Source organism: Daphnia carinata, chromosome 3, assembly GCF_022539665.2.
Source record: "Daphnia carinata strain CSIRO-1 chromosome 3, CSIRO_AGI_Dcar_HiC_V3, whole genome shotgun sequence".
NCBI lineage: Eukaryota > Metazoa > Arthropoda > Branchiopoda > Diplostraca > Daphniidae > Daphnia > Daphnia carinata.
The window spans coordinates 865,986-881,168 of NC_081333.1; the positions used below are offsets into that span (position 1 = coordinate 865,986).

Here is a 15,183-nt window from a genome sequence, read left to right on the forward strand (position 1 = left end):
TGTGTGTATCTATATAAAAGGCGGGGAGGAGAAGAGAAGGACAAAGCGGTACAAACTCTAAATGAGAGTTGTTATGCCCAGTGCCGAGCGATAGTATATCCACACACGCATCGTTCGGAGTAAACAATTCCGAGCCCCTCATACCCTTTCAAAAGCTTAGTCTTGTTATTTGGCCTGTACGCGTTTTATTTTGTTGTTGTTGCTCTATAAAAGTTTTCCTTTTTTTTTATGTAGAGGGGGGGGGGAAACATTGTCTGCTTGCAGACCGGGTTTGTAGTGACCAATGGTTCAGTTGGTGTTCCAGCAAATGTCTCTCTATCAGGCTGTCGAAAACGCGGCGAGAATAAACGCAAAGAGCCGAGCTTAAACATAAACACGTAGTCAGATGGCACGCCATACAGCAATAGGTGCAAGTGGTGCGTTTACCGTGAAACTATAAAGAGCGATTGTTATCGGAGGCGATTTTATTCGGAAGGTAAAGACGAGTCATCCAACGTTGCTTTTGTCAGGCATATAATCGTGAATGTGTAAGCATTTCATCGAGTGTAGGAAAAAAAGAAGGCTGTACGGGGCTTCGTTTGGAGAAGATCAATCATAAGCTTAAGCATTTCAAGAGTTCAAAAGATAAGAAAACCAATTACGCTCACAATTTTTACTAAATAACCCTGAGATTAGATAAAGAAGGCACGCGGCTGTTCATAACAAACTTGTCTCAATTAGGTTTAGGTTTTTTAGTTTCGGGATGAAGAAAGTCCCGAAATGGTGATAGAATTGCTGTATAGGGAAATGAAATGTCTCATTTGTAAAATCGAGAACCCCATTTGTAGGGCAAATGATCGTTCAATCAGTCCCGAAGGCGAATGGCGGTAGTCAATGATCTCCCTCATTTCAGGGCGAAAGTGTGAGAGTTGAAAGTAGCTTATGGCGGTTGTCTGCTATCGTCCCACATCTATTGATTGCGATCAGAAAAATAATTAATACCGAACACACCGACGATCATTTGTATCGATCTAACACCGTATCGTTGTTACAGGGCTAGGGAATCTCTTTGATGGATAACCTGATGATCACAGGTAACTTTTGGTGTGGCTTTTTCTTAAACAGAAGAACCCCAGTTGTTTTGATAAGATTCCCAATAAGCTCCGGGCTGCTAGAGCTTGAGGCTCAGTTAGAAGAAAACGTCTGTCGGTGGGGGGAACTACAAGAAAGAAAAGTATTCAAAGATCGCCTTTTTTTTTTTTTTTTTTTCTCCCTCCATTTTTTCTTATAATGGTTAAGGCAACGCAGGTATCCATTGGGGTATGTTGCTCTGAGTAGTTCGTAAAATTTCATTTCATAAAAAAGAAAATAGGAAACGAGTGAAACGAAGTAAATCATGATGACAACTCAACTCAGGGTATACACATGTTGTTTAACAGAACAGGAAACAGCAATACAAAAAAAAAATGAATAAAAATGTAAAAAAAATGAAAAACTCTTTTCTCAAATGAGGTCGTCCACGCTTGCAGTCATCGATGGCAGGGTGAATAGACATTTTGAAATGCAGCCATGTCCACACACCAACGAAACGTAAACGACCCTCTCGAAGTTCCCTTCGTGTCTATAATCATGCATCCGTCACTAACGAGTCATACATTGTTATCCTAACCCTGTTAGTATTCTCTTTGTATAAGGGAGGAGGACGCACACCACTATAAACTCGAAGGAGCTCGAAGAATAAACGTAAAACTCGTGATTACCACTTGGCGCGTTGCGCACTATTGCGCACCTTCGTCCATGTTGTTGTTATAAACTTGCTGGCTATCCCTGAGTCATCAGGATGATTCTTGTCAGCTAAAGCGACCGTCTTGTTGACGGATGTTCCCGTGTTTAGCTGTTATATCAACTGTTTAAATGTGAGCTAGGCACGGAATCATTTGCAAGTCATTCGAGAATTTTTTTTTTCGGCCCCTCGTAACAAACCCCGCTAGTTATTTCACGTTATTGGAAATATTCTGGGATTTTCTTTTCCACTAAAACGAACATTCTTGGAGCGCATAATTTAAACCAATCATGTAGAAGACATGGAATAGGCTCGAATCCGAAATAGAATTGACAACTGATTTATTATACCAGATATTATACAATATACATATACCTGTGCGTGTCGGTCTGGCTTGGTTCCGGTGAAGTCTCAGTAGTAAGCAAACGCCTCCCCCGCCGAGCTGTCCGTACATAAACGCACACAACAACAACAAAAAAATGATGAAAAAAAAAAGTGGATAGCGCTGCAGGCTATCTAGCCCCAAATATTTTGAATCATAAGGCCTACGAGAACAACACCTGCGGACCTTTCAGGTCAAAGTACTTAAGAAATGACCACCATCATCTCGTCTTTTCCTATACTACTCTGCAGTAAATGGAGTTTTCAAAAAAATAAAAAAAAAAGATTTTCTTGAAAAGGAGATGGAGGGCTGTATATCAGAATATATTATCTACAATAGGAAAATTTTTGGCGAAACATGAATAGTAAAAGAGTGCGTAGCGCAGCCAAAAAGCCGCCTATTATTTAAACCACAATCGACGGGTACAATCGAAAGGAATATAAGGCCTGCAGACTATAGACCTGCATTCCAGATCTGGCTTTTGTGTTGATAACCTTTTAGCAAACGGAATGAAAGCTCCTTGTTGTCCAGCCCGAGTGGCGAGACGAAAGAAACCATTGCCGGACATATTCTTTTTAAACATACCGCCTTTTTGTTTACTGTTGGGAAGGCCGAGTTTTGTCTTGTTAGAGCACATGCAATAAGGGAGATACAGTAGCTTTTTGCATTTCACGTGGTTTGTGGTGATCGATAAGGCTATCTAGTTCAAATGAAAATGACGTGCCTACTGGCTGTTTTGCTTCCGTGTATACATGACGGATGAACAGAGGTGTCAAGTTGACAAGCACTGAGCTGGCCGTTCCGTAAAAACAAACGAAATTCGACGAGCGACGGTGATGTGATGCATCATTTCTTCACTGATTGGATGGCACATCCATCAGTCTTAATGTGTACACCGGTGCTTCGAATGATGTGTGTCGTGCAACTAGTTTTTTAAAATTTATTTTATTGATTGACCCTACGCTTGCCACATACAAGAGTCGGTAGTGGGGCTCTAACGTGTAGATATAGAAATTATGGAAGAGCACCTAAAGAAAGAAAAAAAAAATGTTAGTCAGTGGCTGTCAGAGCTGGCAGCATCTCAATTACCTTGGATGAGTAAACATACTAACAACAGTGAGACGAAGATGAATTCTAAGATTGAATTTGTGAGTAGGCCACAAACTATAATGCGTGCCCCTAGAGTCAGGCTTGGTCATCCTTGGAAGGATGTTCTATTATTGTTGTAACAACAACCGAAATGCCACAAGCGTCTTAACGATTTCTCCATCAAGAAGCTTCACTGATATTGCTGCCACATTCCTCTGTACGCTCTTGTTGATACCACTGGCAGCGTCTAAATGCCCTGGCCATTTAAGCAATCGTGCGTTCGTTCTCTAGCAATAAATGTGCCGCCGTATAGCCATGCACAGAGAAAGAGAAACAAAAAGATTAACGATCACACTTCCATATACAGGGGGAAGGAAAATAACAAGGCAAATGATAAGGAAAATTGCCTTCAGTTATAAGCATAGTAAAAAGAAGCTGGGGATTTTCTGAACTTGTCTTCTACAACTTCCCATAATTATAGCCTGTGGCTTCAGTTCATCCTTTTCCCTCTCGTTGTCTATTTATTCTGTTAATATCGGTGCTAAAAAAGAAACACGAAAGAACGTTGCGTGGTGCTATTAAAGGGAGGATGCAACAATCTTCCAACGTGATTCTTTAGACGCCGTACACACAGCCTGTTTAGATGCACTTTTGGTTTTACTATATACCAAGGTTGTAGTTAATTTGATTGTGTTAATCTGTTTGACTATAAATGTGTTTTATCGCGTTTGCCACTGGAGGGAAACAGTGCGAAGCCATCCAATGAGCGGAATGGTATAGGCAGAGTTAGATGTCGTATTAATGATGGCTAGCCTCGTGATCAAACATGCGGCTGTATACGTTTACGTAACGATACAGATAAAATGTGGTGGGTACGCGTTGGCGTCGCCATTGATCAACACGGAGTCATTCCCACTGTCCAAACAAAAACAATAGCCTGAAATTAGGCTGCGACAGCAAATGGTTCGTATTAAATGTTCGTTAGTATGCTCCGGGGACAACTTGATCAACGCATTTTATTCACTCATGCATCAACCACTTGAAATTTATAGTTTACGAGTAATTCTAATTCAAAGCAGTTACGCAAAATCATTTTGATTCTATTTTATTTTAAAATTTACATAAAAAGACTATTAATATTTTATTTTGAATCAGCGTTCAAATTAGGTTATAAGAGGTTAGGTTTTATCGGCTGTATCGCGCTAGCGCTGTAGTGTACTGGCGCGCCAGCAATGTGTCAAATATTCAGTGTATTTCAAAAACAATTAACTTAATGAAAAAAAAGCAATTTTCCCTGAATCAGCATGCAATTTTGACCATATCCTGTGATATTCAACCAATTCCGATGAGTGTCAGTTTTTGCAGAAAAAAATTTTAAGCCCGACTAAATAAGCCCGACTTCTCTTATTTTTTCGTTTTCTACGTTTAATTAAAAAACCATAAGGCCAATTGAAAAATAAATTTGATTTCCGTGATAAGCATTCAATTCTGAATCGAAATCACGTTTTTTAAGCGAAATTTTAAAATTTAGCCAAAAACGAAAAAGTGCAAAGGCTATAGCCTTACCACTTCTGTCAAAATCGGCCAAAAATGACACCTCTTGGACTTCGATGAAAATCACACAGTATAATCAAAATTTAATGCTGATTTAGAAAAAGCCACTCGTTTTCTTTTGAATTTAACCGTTTTTTAATTACCCGGAATATTCGTGCAAAAAGCTCGACTAAATAAGCCCGATTTTTCGTTCGAGTGTATATAGGAAAGTAACTAGAAATTTGACCGGTAGATGGCGATAGCAGTAAACAGAAAAACGGCCTTTTTTCTGCTTTACGCGCTATAATATTTCTGCTAATAATATTTCTGCTAATAATATTTCTGCTGCATCACGCTAGCACTGTAGCGTACTGGCGCGCTAGCATTGCGTCAAAATTAGGTATATTTCATAAACGATTAACTTAATGAGCGTCAAAATTGAAAAAGTGAGAAGGCTATAGCCTTTTCGGCTTTACTTTTTAGTTTTAGGCTTTATTTTCACTCTTCCAATTTTCTTCAAATCCTAGATTTCATTAAAAATGAATTATTCCGATTCGAAATTGATCGCTGATCACGAAAATGGGGTATGTTTTTATATCAGGCTCTTACTTTTTGAATTAACCGTAAAAAACAGAAAGTCGGGCTTATTTAGTCGGGCTTAAAAGATTTTTTCGGTCAGTGTATGTAGAAAATTAACTAGAAACGTGACCGGTAGATGGCGATAGCTGTAAAACAGAAAAAAGCCCAGTATTTTTTTTTTTTTATTTTGGGTGAAACGGATTGCCATATGGCCATCTAGCGGCCAGATTCCTATTTAATTTTCTCATTCATTCCTTCAGACATAGATTGGATATGGTTACTTGAACAATGGATTTGCAAATGCAGTACAGCTGACTTATGTTTCACATGGTAAGTTGGAGATTTCCCAGGCAAAATTTCTAGTAACTCAGCATTTGGTACCATCTTTACTATAATTTTATACAGTACCCTGCATGTCTCATTAATTAAGATTTAAATCCTTTTATAGATTGTCACATCAGTGAGCAAGGTTCAGTTTAGGGATTGAGAACCCTCAGCGACTATAACATCTAGCCCATATTCACATTGTAGCACTTGATTGCTGCCACTGATTCTTCAAAATGCCTATCTTGTATGGGATGCTTGACAGTCAAATGGTACTCCGATGTCACATAAATATCAATTGTTTACTTTATTTACATTTATTAAAAATTTTTGAAGGAATGATTTAAACAAATGCCAAAGGTGAGACATGCTGGAAAAGCTTGATATGAATGTGTAGACGCAGTTTTGGAATTCAGAGGTGCAGCCGGCTGTTGGGTAAAACTTCATTTAAATTTTGTTTCAATTCAATATGTTTTAGTTACTATTTGTGTGATTACACAAAGGATTGTGCCATCCAGGCAATGTGGATGTTCTGCCATGTACATGATAAACCAAGGATTCTTCGTCAACAGGCAAAATGTTACTCCCTGGTAATGCTTTTCTGCTGAGTTTGTTTAGTTTTCTAATTTTAATAGTCAATGTTGTATTAGTAAACTACTGTTGGCAGAATAGCTGATCCATTGGGAAAACGGTTATGGCAAGTGCGATGAATAAATCACCATAGGTCAGTTGTCTTGCCTTCACAATTGCAACGAAGATGAATCATGGAGTCAAAAACATTAAAAGGCGGTACTATTTTAAATTTTTTTAATTGTTGTAATTGGTGTATCGCTAAGTGCTGATACATGTGTAGAACATGCTGGAATTCATGTCATCCTGGAGAGGACTAAAAAAAACGAGCTTTATCCACGAAGCAGCTCATTAATCATGTCCCAAACGATTGCCTGCGTCAGCCAGCAATCTTTCAATGGCTAACAAGCATTTAATAGTTTTGAAAATCGCGGTTTGCACTCCCTAAGGCGACATTCCTTAATCCCACCTGTCAAAAGATTTGAATGCAACCATTTTCTATTCTGAACTGTCGCCTACGAAATTCTTTTTCCATAAAATGAGGTGATATGAGGTTATAATGGAAATTGTCGTCAAGACTACCGAGACCATGTACCTTCTTTACTTTCACGTTTAGTGATCAAAACAACCAACTATGTAACCTTTCTTTTTTTTTTTTTTTTAAGGTGCATGGAACGCCCAATCGGAAAGCCCATGGAAGGTCTCTGTGGCCAACACGAAAGGTTCTCCCAAACTTTCGTATTCAAGTTTTGGCTATGATGATCATTTGCAACTGCATAGCCTTTTAGAAGCTCCTGCCAGGAATCTACAGGAATATGGCAGATGATGAATTTATGTACTATGTAAGCCATATCAATAAGAACGTTTTATGCTTATCTATGTTTTATTTTCTTAATTTAGATTAATAGCAATAGTGAGCCTGCAAAGGTTTCTGGTTGGGATGTGATGACGAAAAGTTATAATCATTTAAAGTACGGAATTGAATTTCCCTCCATCAGTCGCCTGTGTATTCCCGCGTATTACGGTATTAATTATTTAAAAATTGAAGTGCATATCTGGGCTCCCTTCCTTTCCGTAGCCCCGTTTCCCCTTGACTCGTAATAAGCCCGTAGGGGGTCATGCCCCTACTGTACGGTATATATAAAAATAACATATACCGAGGTTTGGAGGGCTCTGGCCGGAAAGGGGACGTGGGGGTCCGCTTAGTCCGATGATGTGTTCACGGAGGGCGACGTGGCTACACACAAATCCGAACTAAAGGTTAATCGCTCCAGTAAAAATGTTCCAAATCTTCGGCTCTTCTTCCGGCTTCTCTTAGCCAATCACCGGGTAATCTCCCCGGTGGGTCAACAAGGCAGTGTCTCCCCCTGCCTGGGTTGACGGCAACTTTTGAAAGGGCTATTGTGCCTTTTTAAAGTTGCAAAAATAATTCTAATGTGCAGAGAATTGTCAATAAAAATTTTTTTATAAAATATTTTTTCCAAAATTTGTTTCTTTCATTGTCTGTTTTCGCTGTGTTCACACATTACGTTTATCAATTTTTTTTTTTATTTAGCTTGCTGGTGTTGGTAAGCATTGAGCCACGTTTGATGGTAAGTAATTTTTCTATTGGTTTATCGTTTATCTGTAAGCATTCATTTATTATCCAGGGATCGAACCTTGAATGTTCGGCCTTCCGCGCCGATGCTCTACCAATGAGCCATGAATCATGTGATGTTAAGTTGGCTTTTTTCTAGCAACTTGCGGACTTGCATTTACATTAAGAATAAAACTGAAATGCTATACTGCAATATTCTTTTCTACATTTAATCTGCTTCATTTTTATACATCTACTGAGGTTTGAACCCTAGTTAACATGTATCGCAGCTAAAGGCTCTACCACAGAGCTATCGACCTTATGAAAGCAATAGACAGATAAACATATAGTTGTGAAAGACTGCATAAACATCCTAGACGATAACATATGATATGCGATAATAAAAAAATTAGATATGTCTCGTGGCTCAATGTTAGAGCATCGGCATTGCACGCTGAATGTCTGGGGATCAGTTCCACTACGAGCAAAATAAAATACAAATGTAAATTACTTCAGAAAATCTCGAGGTATTACACGTTGTTCCTTGAATCTAAATTGAAGAATTCAAAGAGTGTAATAAATAACAATTGAATACTTACACATAAATGATAAATTTGTGGGAATAATGCATACCTCACGGTGGCAAAAACAATAAAGATGAATTGAGCAAGCTAAATAAAAAAAAAATTGATAAACGTAATGTGTAAACACAGCGAAAACAGACAATGAAAGAAACAAATTTTGGAAAAAATATTTTATAAAAAAAATTTTATTGACAATTCTCTGCACATTAGAATTATTTTTGCAACTTTAAAAAGGCACAATAGCCCTTTCAAAAGTTGCCGTCAACCCAGGCAGGGGGAGACACTGCCTTGTTGACCCACCGGGGAGATTACCCGGTGATTGGCTAAGAGAAGCCGGAAGAAGAGCCGAAGATTTGGAACATTTTTACTGGAGCGATTAACCTTTAGTTCGGATTTGTGTGTAGCCACGTCGCCCTCCGTGAACACATCATCGGACTAAGCGGACCCCCACGTCCCCTTTCCGGCCAGAGCCCTCCAAACCTCGGTATATGTTATTTTTATATATACCGTACAGTAGGGGCATGACCCCCTACGGGCTTATTACGAGTCAAGGGGAAACGGGGCTACGGAAAGGAAGGGAGCCCAGATATGCACTTCAATTTTTAAATAATTAATACCGTAATACGCGGGAATACACAGGCGACTGATGGAGGGAAATTCAATTCCGTACTTTAAATGATTATAACTTTTCGTCATCACATCCCAACCAGAAACCTTTGCAGGCTCACTATTGCTATTAATCTAAATTAAGAAAATAAAACATAGATAAGCATAAAACGTTCTTATTGATATGGCTTACATAGTACATAAATTCATCATCTGCCATATTCCTGTAGATTCCTGGCAGGAGCTTCTAAAAGGCTATGCAGTTGCAAATGATCATCATAGCCAAAACTTGAATACGAAAGTTTGGGAGAACCTTTCGTGTTGGCCACAGAGACCTTCCATGGGCTTTCCGATTGGGCGTTCCATGCACCTTAAAAAAAAAAAGAAAGGTTACATAGTTGGTTGTTTTGATCACTAAACGTGAAAGTAAAGAAGGTACATGGTCTCGGTAGTCTTGACGACAATTTCCATTATAACCTCATATCACCTCATTTTATGGAAAAAGAATTTCGTAGGCGACAGTTCAGAATAGAAAATGGTTGCATTCAAATCTTTTGACAGGTGGGATTAAGGAATGTCGCCTTAGGGAGTGCAAACCGCGATTTTCAAAACTATTAAATGCTTGTTAGCCATTGAAAGATTGCTGGCTGACGCAGGCAATCGTTTGGGACATGATTAATGAGCTGCTTCGTGGATAAAGCTCGTTTTTTTTAGTCCTCTCCAGGATGACATGAATTCCAGCATGTTCTACACATGTATCAGCACTTAGCGATACACCAATTACAACAATTAAAAAAATTTAAAATAGTACCGCCTTTTAATGTTTTTGACTCCATGATTCATCTTCGTTGCAATTGTGAAGGCAAGACAACTGACCTATGGTGATTTATTCATCGCACTTGCCATAACCGTTTTCCCAATGGATCAGCTATTCTGCCAACAGTAGTTTACTAATACAACATTGACTATTAAAATTAGAAAACTAAACAAACTCAGCAGAAAAGCATTACCAGGGAGTAACATTTTGCCTGTTGACGAAGAATCCTTGGTTTATCATGTACATGGCAGAACATCCACATTGCCTGGATGGCACAATCCTTTGTGTAATCACACAAATAGTAACTAAAACATATTGAATTGAAACAAAATTTAAATGAAGTTTTACCCAACAGCCGGCTGCACCTCTGAATTCCAAAACTGCGTCTACACATTCATATCAAGCTTTTCCAGCATGTCTCACCTTTGGCATTTGTTTAAATCATTCCTTCAAAAATTTTTAATAAATGTAAATAAAGTAAACAATTGATATTTATGTGACATCGGAGTACCATTTGACTGTCAAGCATCCCATACAAGATAGGCATTTTGAAGAATCAGTGGCAGCAATCAAGTGCTACAATGTGAATATGGGCTAGATGTTATAGTCGCTGAGGGTTCTCAATCCCTAAACTGAACCTTGCTCACTGATGTGACAATCTATAAAAGGATTTAAATCTTAATTAATGAGACATGCAGGGTACTGTATAAAATTATAGTAAAGATGGTACCAAATGCTGAGTTACTAGAAATTTTGCCTGGGAAATCTCCAACTTACCATGTGAAACATAAGTCAGCTGTACTGCATTTGCAAATCCATTGTTCAAGTAACCATATCCAATCTATGTCTGAAGGAATGAATGAGAAAATTAAATAGGAATCTGGCCGCTAGATGGCCATAGCTGTAAAAAAGAAAAAAAAGGCCAAAATTTTATTTTTTTTGGGGGGGTAAAACGGATTGCCATACATAGCTGTAAAAAAGAAAAAAAAGGCCGAAATTTTTTTTTTTAGGGTAATCGGATTGCCATATGCCACAACAATCCATAGTAACCGGCCAATAGCCACCCATAGACATCTATCGGCCAAAAATACTAACGGCTGGCAAAGCAAAAATCGTCTGCATCTTGTTTTTTTTTCTCGTGTTCTCTTGATGCTCATATCTTGCTTCTTTTGATGTACTGTATTACCTCTCACCGCTTACACCGGCACAGAATTACGTTCCTAAGACTTTGAGTTTCACTTTACCACATTTCTTTCCCAGTCTATGTAAAAAAATAGTGTTTGTAGAAGCCTAAATACGTATCCAACTCCGTTCCGGTATGGCTGCAGTACAAATTGGTAAACTTGCATCGGTTCTTGCTCGTTGCTTGCCTTCAGACGTGAAGAACGCTACGAAATTCAAAGTAAAGCTAGTGGAATTTGACCAAAATTTAAATATGGTAAGTTCTTTCATTTATTTCAAAAATTTTATATTTATTTTCAAGCTGATTTATGTTCATAGCACTTTGCCAAACATGTGACAGTTTATGCAAGTGATCCAACCAATGCATGCAAACCTGGTGATGTTGTTTTGATTGATAAGTTACCTAAAAAGCTTACAAAGCACATTACCCATCAAGTTAAAAAGGTAATATCATACATATCAAGTAAACAATTATCTGTTTCAGCACCATAACTAATTCTTTGTAGATTGTTTACACCTTTGGTGATATAACAGACCCAATTACAGGAAAGAAAGTTGTTGTTGGAAAATATCGGTATGCTATTTAATCCTTATAGGTCTTATTTTTGTACATTACAAACAAATTAATAATTTCTCTGTTTACAGTGATGAAATTGAGGCAAAAAATGTTCTGTATGGGAAAAACCCATCTGGATTTGACTATGACAGGTTACCTTTACTTCTCCATTACATTATATTGCATTTTGTGTTAACACATATTGATTATTCAGGGCCCAGGACAGGGGATGGCAGGCTGGAAAGAGAGATTTCTCTGATAAAGAAACTTATAGAAAGTTTCATATGTTTGATCATGATGAGCCATATGCAGTGTAGTAGAAGATTTTGTGGACATCTTTATGTCAGTTAACATAATAAAAACAGTCATGTTGTGTTTTATGTTTATTATTGTAGTATAACAAGTACACAATGATTTCGTCAGGTACATCTCTTCAACCATTCTGTTTTGGCTGAGATCAGATTAGAATTTCATGGAGAGGCTTTTGAGGGAAGGGAACTAAAACTCAATCTTCTTCACTTAAGAATTCTCGCTCGAGAGCCTGACCAGCTAAACATAGTTCTGAATCTTCTGGTTCTTCATCTGTTTCTAAATCCTCAACTTCTGGCTCGTTGTCGTCTTCGTCGTCAGGATCATCGACGTCAACTTCAAGGTCAGGAATATCTTCACCTCTTCGAAATTTTGTCATGAGTGAATCGTTTTCTGGACTGTCTTGTTCAATCACTTCACCAATTACTAAATCGTGATCTGCTACTTCCAGCTTCCGTTTTCGGGAAGGCGATTCATCCCTGTCTATTTTGAAGAATAATATGAATGTACAGTTATGCGTTTACAATTATTATTTTTATGAAGACGAAACAATTAGGATTCTTACTTGGTACAGTTTCAGTTTTATCGTCGTTCTCTTCCGTTATGAAATTCATAGGCTCTACTTCTTCGTCGGTCTCACCTCCTTCCATATCTTGCAAGATATCTTCGACTTCACGATCCATGTCAGCAATTTCGTCGGTCGACAGTGAAAGCAGGGGGTTAACAGTTTCGCTAAATCTCTTTTGAGTCTGAAATAAACGAAACATTTGTGAGAAAATAACAAAACGTATAGGTAAAAGATGAAATACATTTGAATTGCGAGACGTAGCCAACGTTTTCCCTTTATCGCTTTTCTTTGGTTGACGAAAAACTCTTTTTCCTGTTACCCGGTCGTAATACGGAACTGCAGCGTCTTGTTCTTCTTTGCCGCTCGCGGCAATTGCCAACTGAAAAGCAACATCTGGACTGGTGCAGTGGGCAGGAGGCTTCCGCCGAACTGTTACCAATTCCGAGTTGAGAGGATAAAGTCGCTCTTCCACACGCTCCCACCGCTCTGCACATGACCACAGCCAATCAGGAGTCACTACTCGAATATGTTTGTACTTCTTGGCTTCAATTAACTATTGAGAAATGCAACTTTTATAACAATAAGTAAAGTAAACAAAATCACGAAATTACTTTGGCGGTTCCTAGCCTTGCTGCAATTACGTGAGTAGTAGTTTCAGACACTCTGTCCATGATGATTGCTCCAAGACTTTTTGCTACCAAATATGGTTTGCTTTTCTCCAAAGAGGTGTTTGTGGGCACAACACCACTGAAAACTATGTGCACATCTTCAAGAACCTTACGGCGGACATAAGGTAAGACAATTTTCATGTCCGGTACTGCTTTTGTTTCTTTCTTTCTGTTATCGTCGTACAGTTCGTAGTATGCATGATGAATGGTGCGCAATATGTCTTGTAGATGAAGGAGATAATCGTCTGTGTCACGAATGTGAATTTTATCACTTTCTGATTTTTCTTTTTCCTGATTATCACCCTCATCCAGCACTTTTTTATCCGTTTCATTCAAAACAGGTTTTTCCGCGTCCTCTGTTCCTTTTGTTTGCGTCTCTGATGCTTCTTTCGTTGCTGTTTCTTTTGGGTCTTCAGTTAACTCACTCGTACTCACTAGAACTTCGTCATTTAGCTTTGTCTCTTCATAACTGCTTGGGGTTTCGGTAGCGTAATTATCGGGTTTATTCTCATCTTCAACAGGGGTTCCACCGTCAACGTTCGAATCATCGGGAGCCGTTTGAGGTTTTTCTTTTTCCTCTTCAGCATTTTTCGGCGCAGAGCCGTTTACTACTTTAGGAGTAGATGCCTCGAGCGAATTTTCTCCCGACTTTAAGGAAGCAAAGTCAAAACCTTCCTTATCATCTTTTTCTTGCTTTGCCAATCCTGGGGGAGCGTTTATGTCTCCAGTGTGTTGAAAAAAATGGTACGGACGGACGTGTATCAAATTCGGCGCAAAATTCCACACGTCTTCTCTATCGTCAATGATGACAACCATGTGGTCTCCACAAGGAAACAAAGCTCTAGAAATAAATCAACAAAATTAAACGGGCATGAGTTTCATGAAAAATTATAAAGTTTCCTAATGCTTATGGTAATACTTGAGATTCGCAGTTTTGGAGTGCGCACTGAAGCATTCATCTCGAGATAAAATTCGATGGGAAAAGTACCGGCCTTCTTCATCGAGGAAATTTGCAATCATGTGGGCGTACGTGCGTGAGCCGAAGGTGCATATGTGAAGCTCATAGAGAGAACTAATGTTTGAGAGTAACTGCTTGGTGAAGGGTCTAAGACGCGTGTGATACCACGGTGAAGTAGGTCCATGTAGTTGAAAGTGAAAAACATCCTATAGAAAAAAAACCCTGTTTAGATAACATGAAAGATTCCAGCAAAGACACTTATACCTCAATATTGGGAGGGATCTCATCATTGGTAGTGTGAATCAGAGTTTGATCCAAATCTACTAGTAAAACTAGTTTTCTGTCTCGAAGAAGCCGTTCTTCATCTGCTTTACCCAACTGAGTGGCTTCCTATTCAAACAATTCAAAAAATTGAAAATAAATGACTGTTTTAATTTTTTGTTAATCCTACCTTCATGCTGACCATCAGTTCGGGAATGTTATGAACCATGGCAACAGCAGCGGTCTGGCTTCTCTGATTGGTTTCACGCAAATCTGCTCCACATTCTGCACACATATCTTTCATGACTGTTGGATGACTACAGTTGCTGTATTCCAAAATCTGTGCTCTACGAAAAAATAATGTGTAAAAAAGGCAAACAAAACGGTAGAAAAAATAAATACCCTTGGTCAATAACATTCCCTTCTTTTATATAGAGCTTTTCCAACAACCCAGCCGAAGTGGCGCGAACAACAAATTTACTGGGGCCATTGCTAACTGAATTGTTCGCATTTTCATTCTCACGACTACGGATTTCTTCGGGTTCAAATTGAAACAGAATTTGCCCAATAGTAATATGAGAACCTTCTTTAACTTTAATTTTTACTACTTTAGCACGATAATTTTCTGAAAAAAATAATGATTCGCGTTGGGTCGCCGCCATTGTTTGTTGATGAAAATATTTCTCCAAGCTGCCGGCAGGGGTTGGGCAAGAACTAGGAAAGCTATCTGGAAGAAGGCCATAGGGCAAGCTAGGGACAGCCCCGATCGACAGCGATCCGACCCGACCCAAAAATTAAGAGCCCACACAGCAGACGAAGTTCTGATCGGTTTCCTAGTTTCGGATGTTGAAGTTGACTT

General features: G+C 38.7%; 2 protein-coding genes and 2 long non-coding RNA genes across 4 annotated transcripts; 2 read left to right on the forward strand and 2 right to left on the reverse strand.

The window, feature by feature from the left end:
• Window positions 1-5,688: 5,688 nt before the first annotated feature.
• Window positions 5,689-6,449, forward strand: LOC130692922 (uncharacterized). The gene is made up of 4 exons (XR_009001591.2): window positions 5,689-5,941; window positions 6,006-6,104; window positions 6,173-6,259; window positions 6,320-6,449. It is a non-coding gene; the product is annotated as an uncharacterized LOC130692922 (long non-coding RNA).
• Window positions 6,450-9,835: 3,386 nt separating this feature from the next.
• LOC130692921 (uncharacterized) lies at window positions 9,836-10,471 on the reverse strand. The gene is made up of 4 exons (XR_009001590.2): window positions 10,334-10,471; window positions 10,171-10,269; window positions 10,016-10,102; window positions 9,836-9,955 (listed from the first exon to the last, which is right to left on the reverse strand). It is a non-coding gene; the product is annotated as an uncharacterized LOC130692921 (long non-coding RNA).
• A 522-nt stretch (window positions 10,472-10,993) lies between these two features.
• On the forward strand, window positions 10,994-12,313 carry LOC130692913 (small ribosomal subunit protein uS17m-like). The gene is made up of 5 exons (XM_057516009.2): window positions 10,994-11,260; window positions 11,323-11,448; window positions 11,511-11,578; window positions 11,650-11,712; window positions 11,775-12,313. The coding sequence occupies exons 1-5, from the start codon at window positions 11,141-11,143 to the stop codon at window positions 11,875-11,877; spliced, it is 480 nt and encodes a 159-aa protein (XP_057371992.1). The 5' UTR covers window positions 10,994-11,140; the 3' UTR covers window positions 11,878-12,313.
• On the reverse strand, window positions 11,936-15,033 carry LOC130692917 (RNA polymerase II subunit A C-terminal domain phosphatase-like). The gene is made up of 8 exons (XM_057516014.2): window positions 14,727-15,033; window positions 14,515-14,671; window positions 14,328-14,453; window positions 14,025-14,269; window positions 13,049-13,946; window positions 12,679-12,990; window positions 12,435-12,618; window positions 11,936-12,352 (listed from the first exon to the last, which is right to left on the reverse strand). Exons 1-8 carry the CDS (start codon window positions 14,984-14,986, stop codon window positions 12,066-12,068), a joined length of 2,469 nt encoding a protein of 822 aa, XP_057371997.1. The 5' UTR covers window positions 14,987-15,033; the 3' UTR covers window positions 11,936-12,065.
• Between the last annotated feature and the right edge of the window lie 150 nt (window positions 15,034-15,183).

What these genes read in the sequence shown, in the direction of transcription:
- LOC130692913 (XM_057516009.2), top strand. Translation starts at nt 11,141, where the DNA reads ATGGCTGCAGTACAAATTGGTAAACTTGCATCGGTTCTTGCTCGTTGC. An exon ending in TTGACCAAAATTTAAATATG is followed by an intron (nt 11,261 to 11,322) that starts GTAAGTTCTTTC and finishes TTATGTTCATAG; the next exon opens with CACTTTGCCAAACATGTGAC. An exon ending in GTTGTTGTTGGAAAATATCG is followed by an intron (nt 11,579 to 11,649) that starts GTATGCTATTTA and finishes CTCTGTTTACAG; the next exon opens with TGATGAAATTGAGGCAAAAA.
- LOC130692917 (XM_057516014.2), bottom strand. Translation starts at nt 14,986, where the DNA reads ATGGCGGCGACCCAACGCGAATCATTATTTTTTTCAGAAAATTATCGT. An exon ending in GGGAATGTTATTGACCAAGG is followed by an intron (nt 14,672 to 14,726) that starts GTATTTATTTTT and finishes ATTTTTTCGTAG; the next exon opens with AGCACAGATTTTGGAATACA. An exon ending in CAAGGCTAGGAACCGCCAAA is followed by an intron (nt 12,991 to 13,048) that starts GTAATTTCGTGA and finishes ATTTCTCAATAG; the next exon opens with TTAATTGAAGCCAAGAAGTA.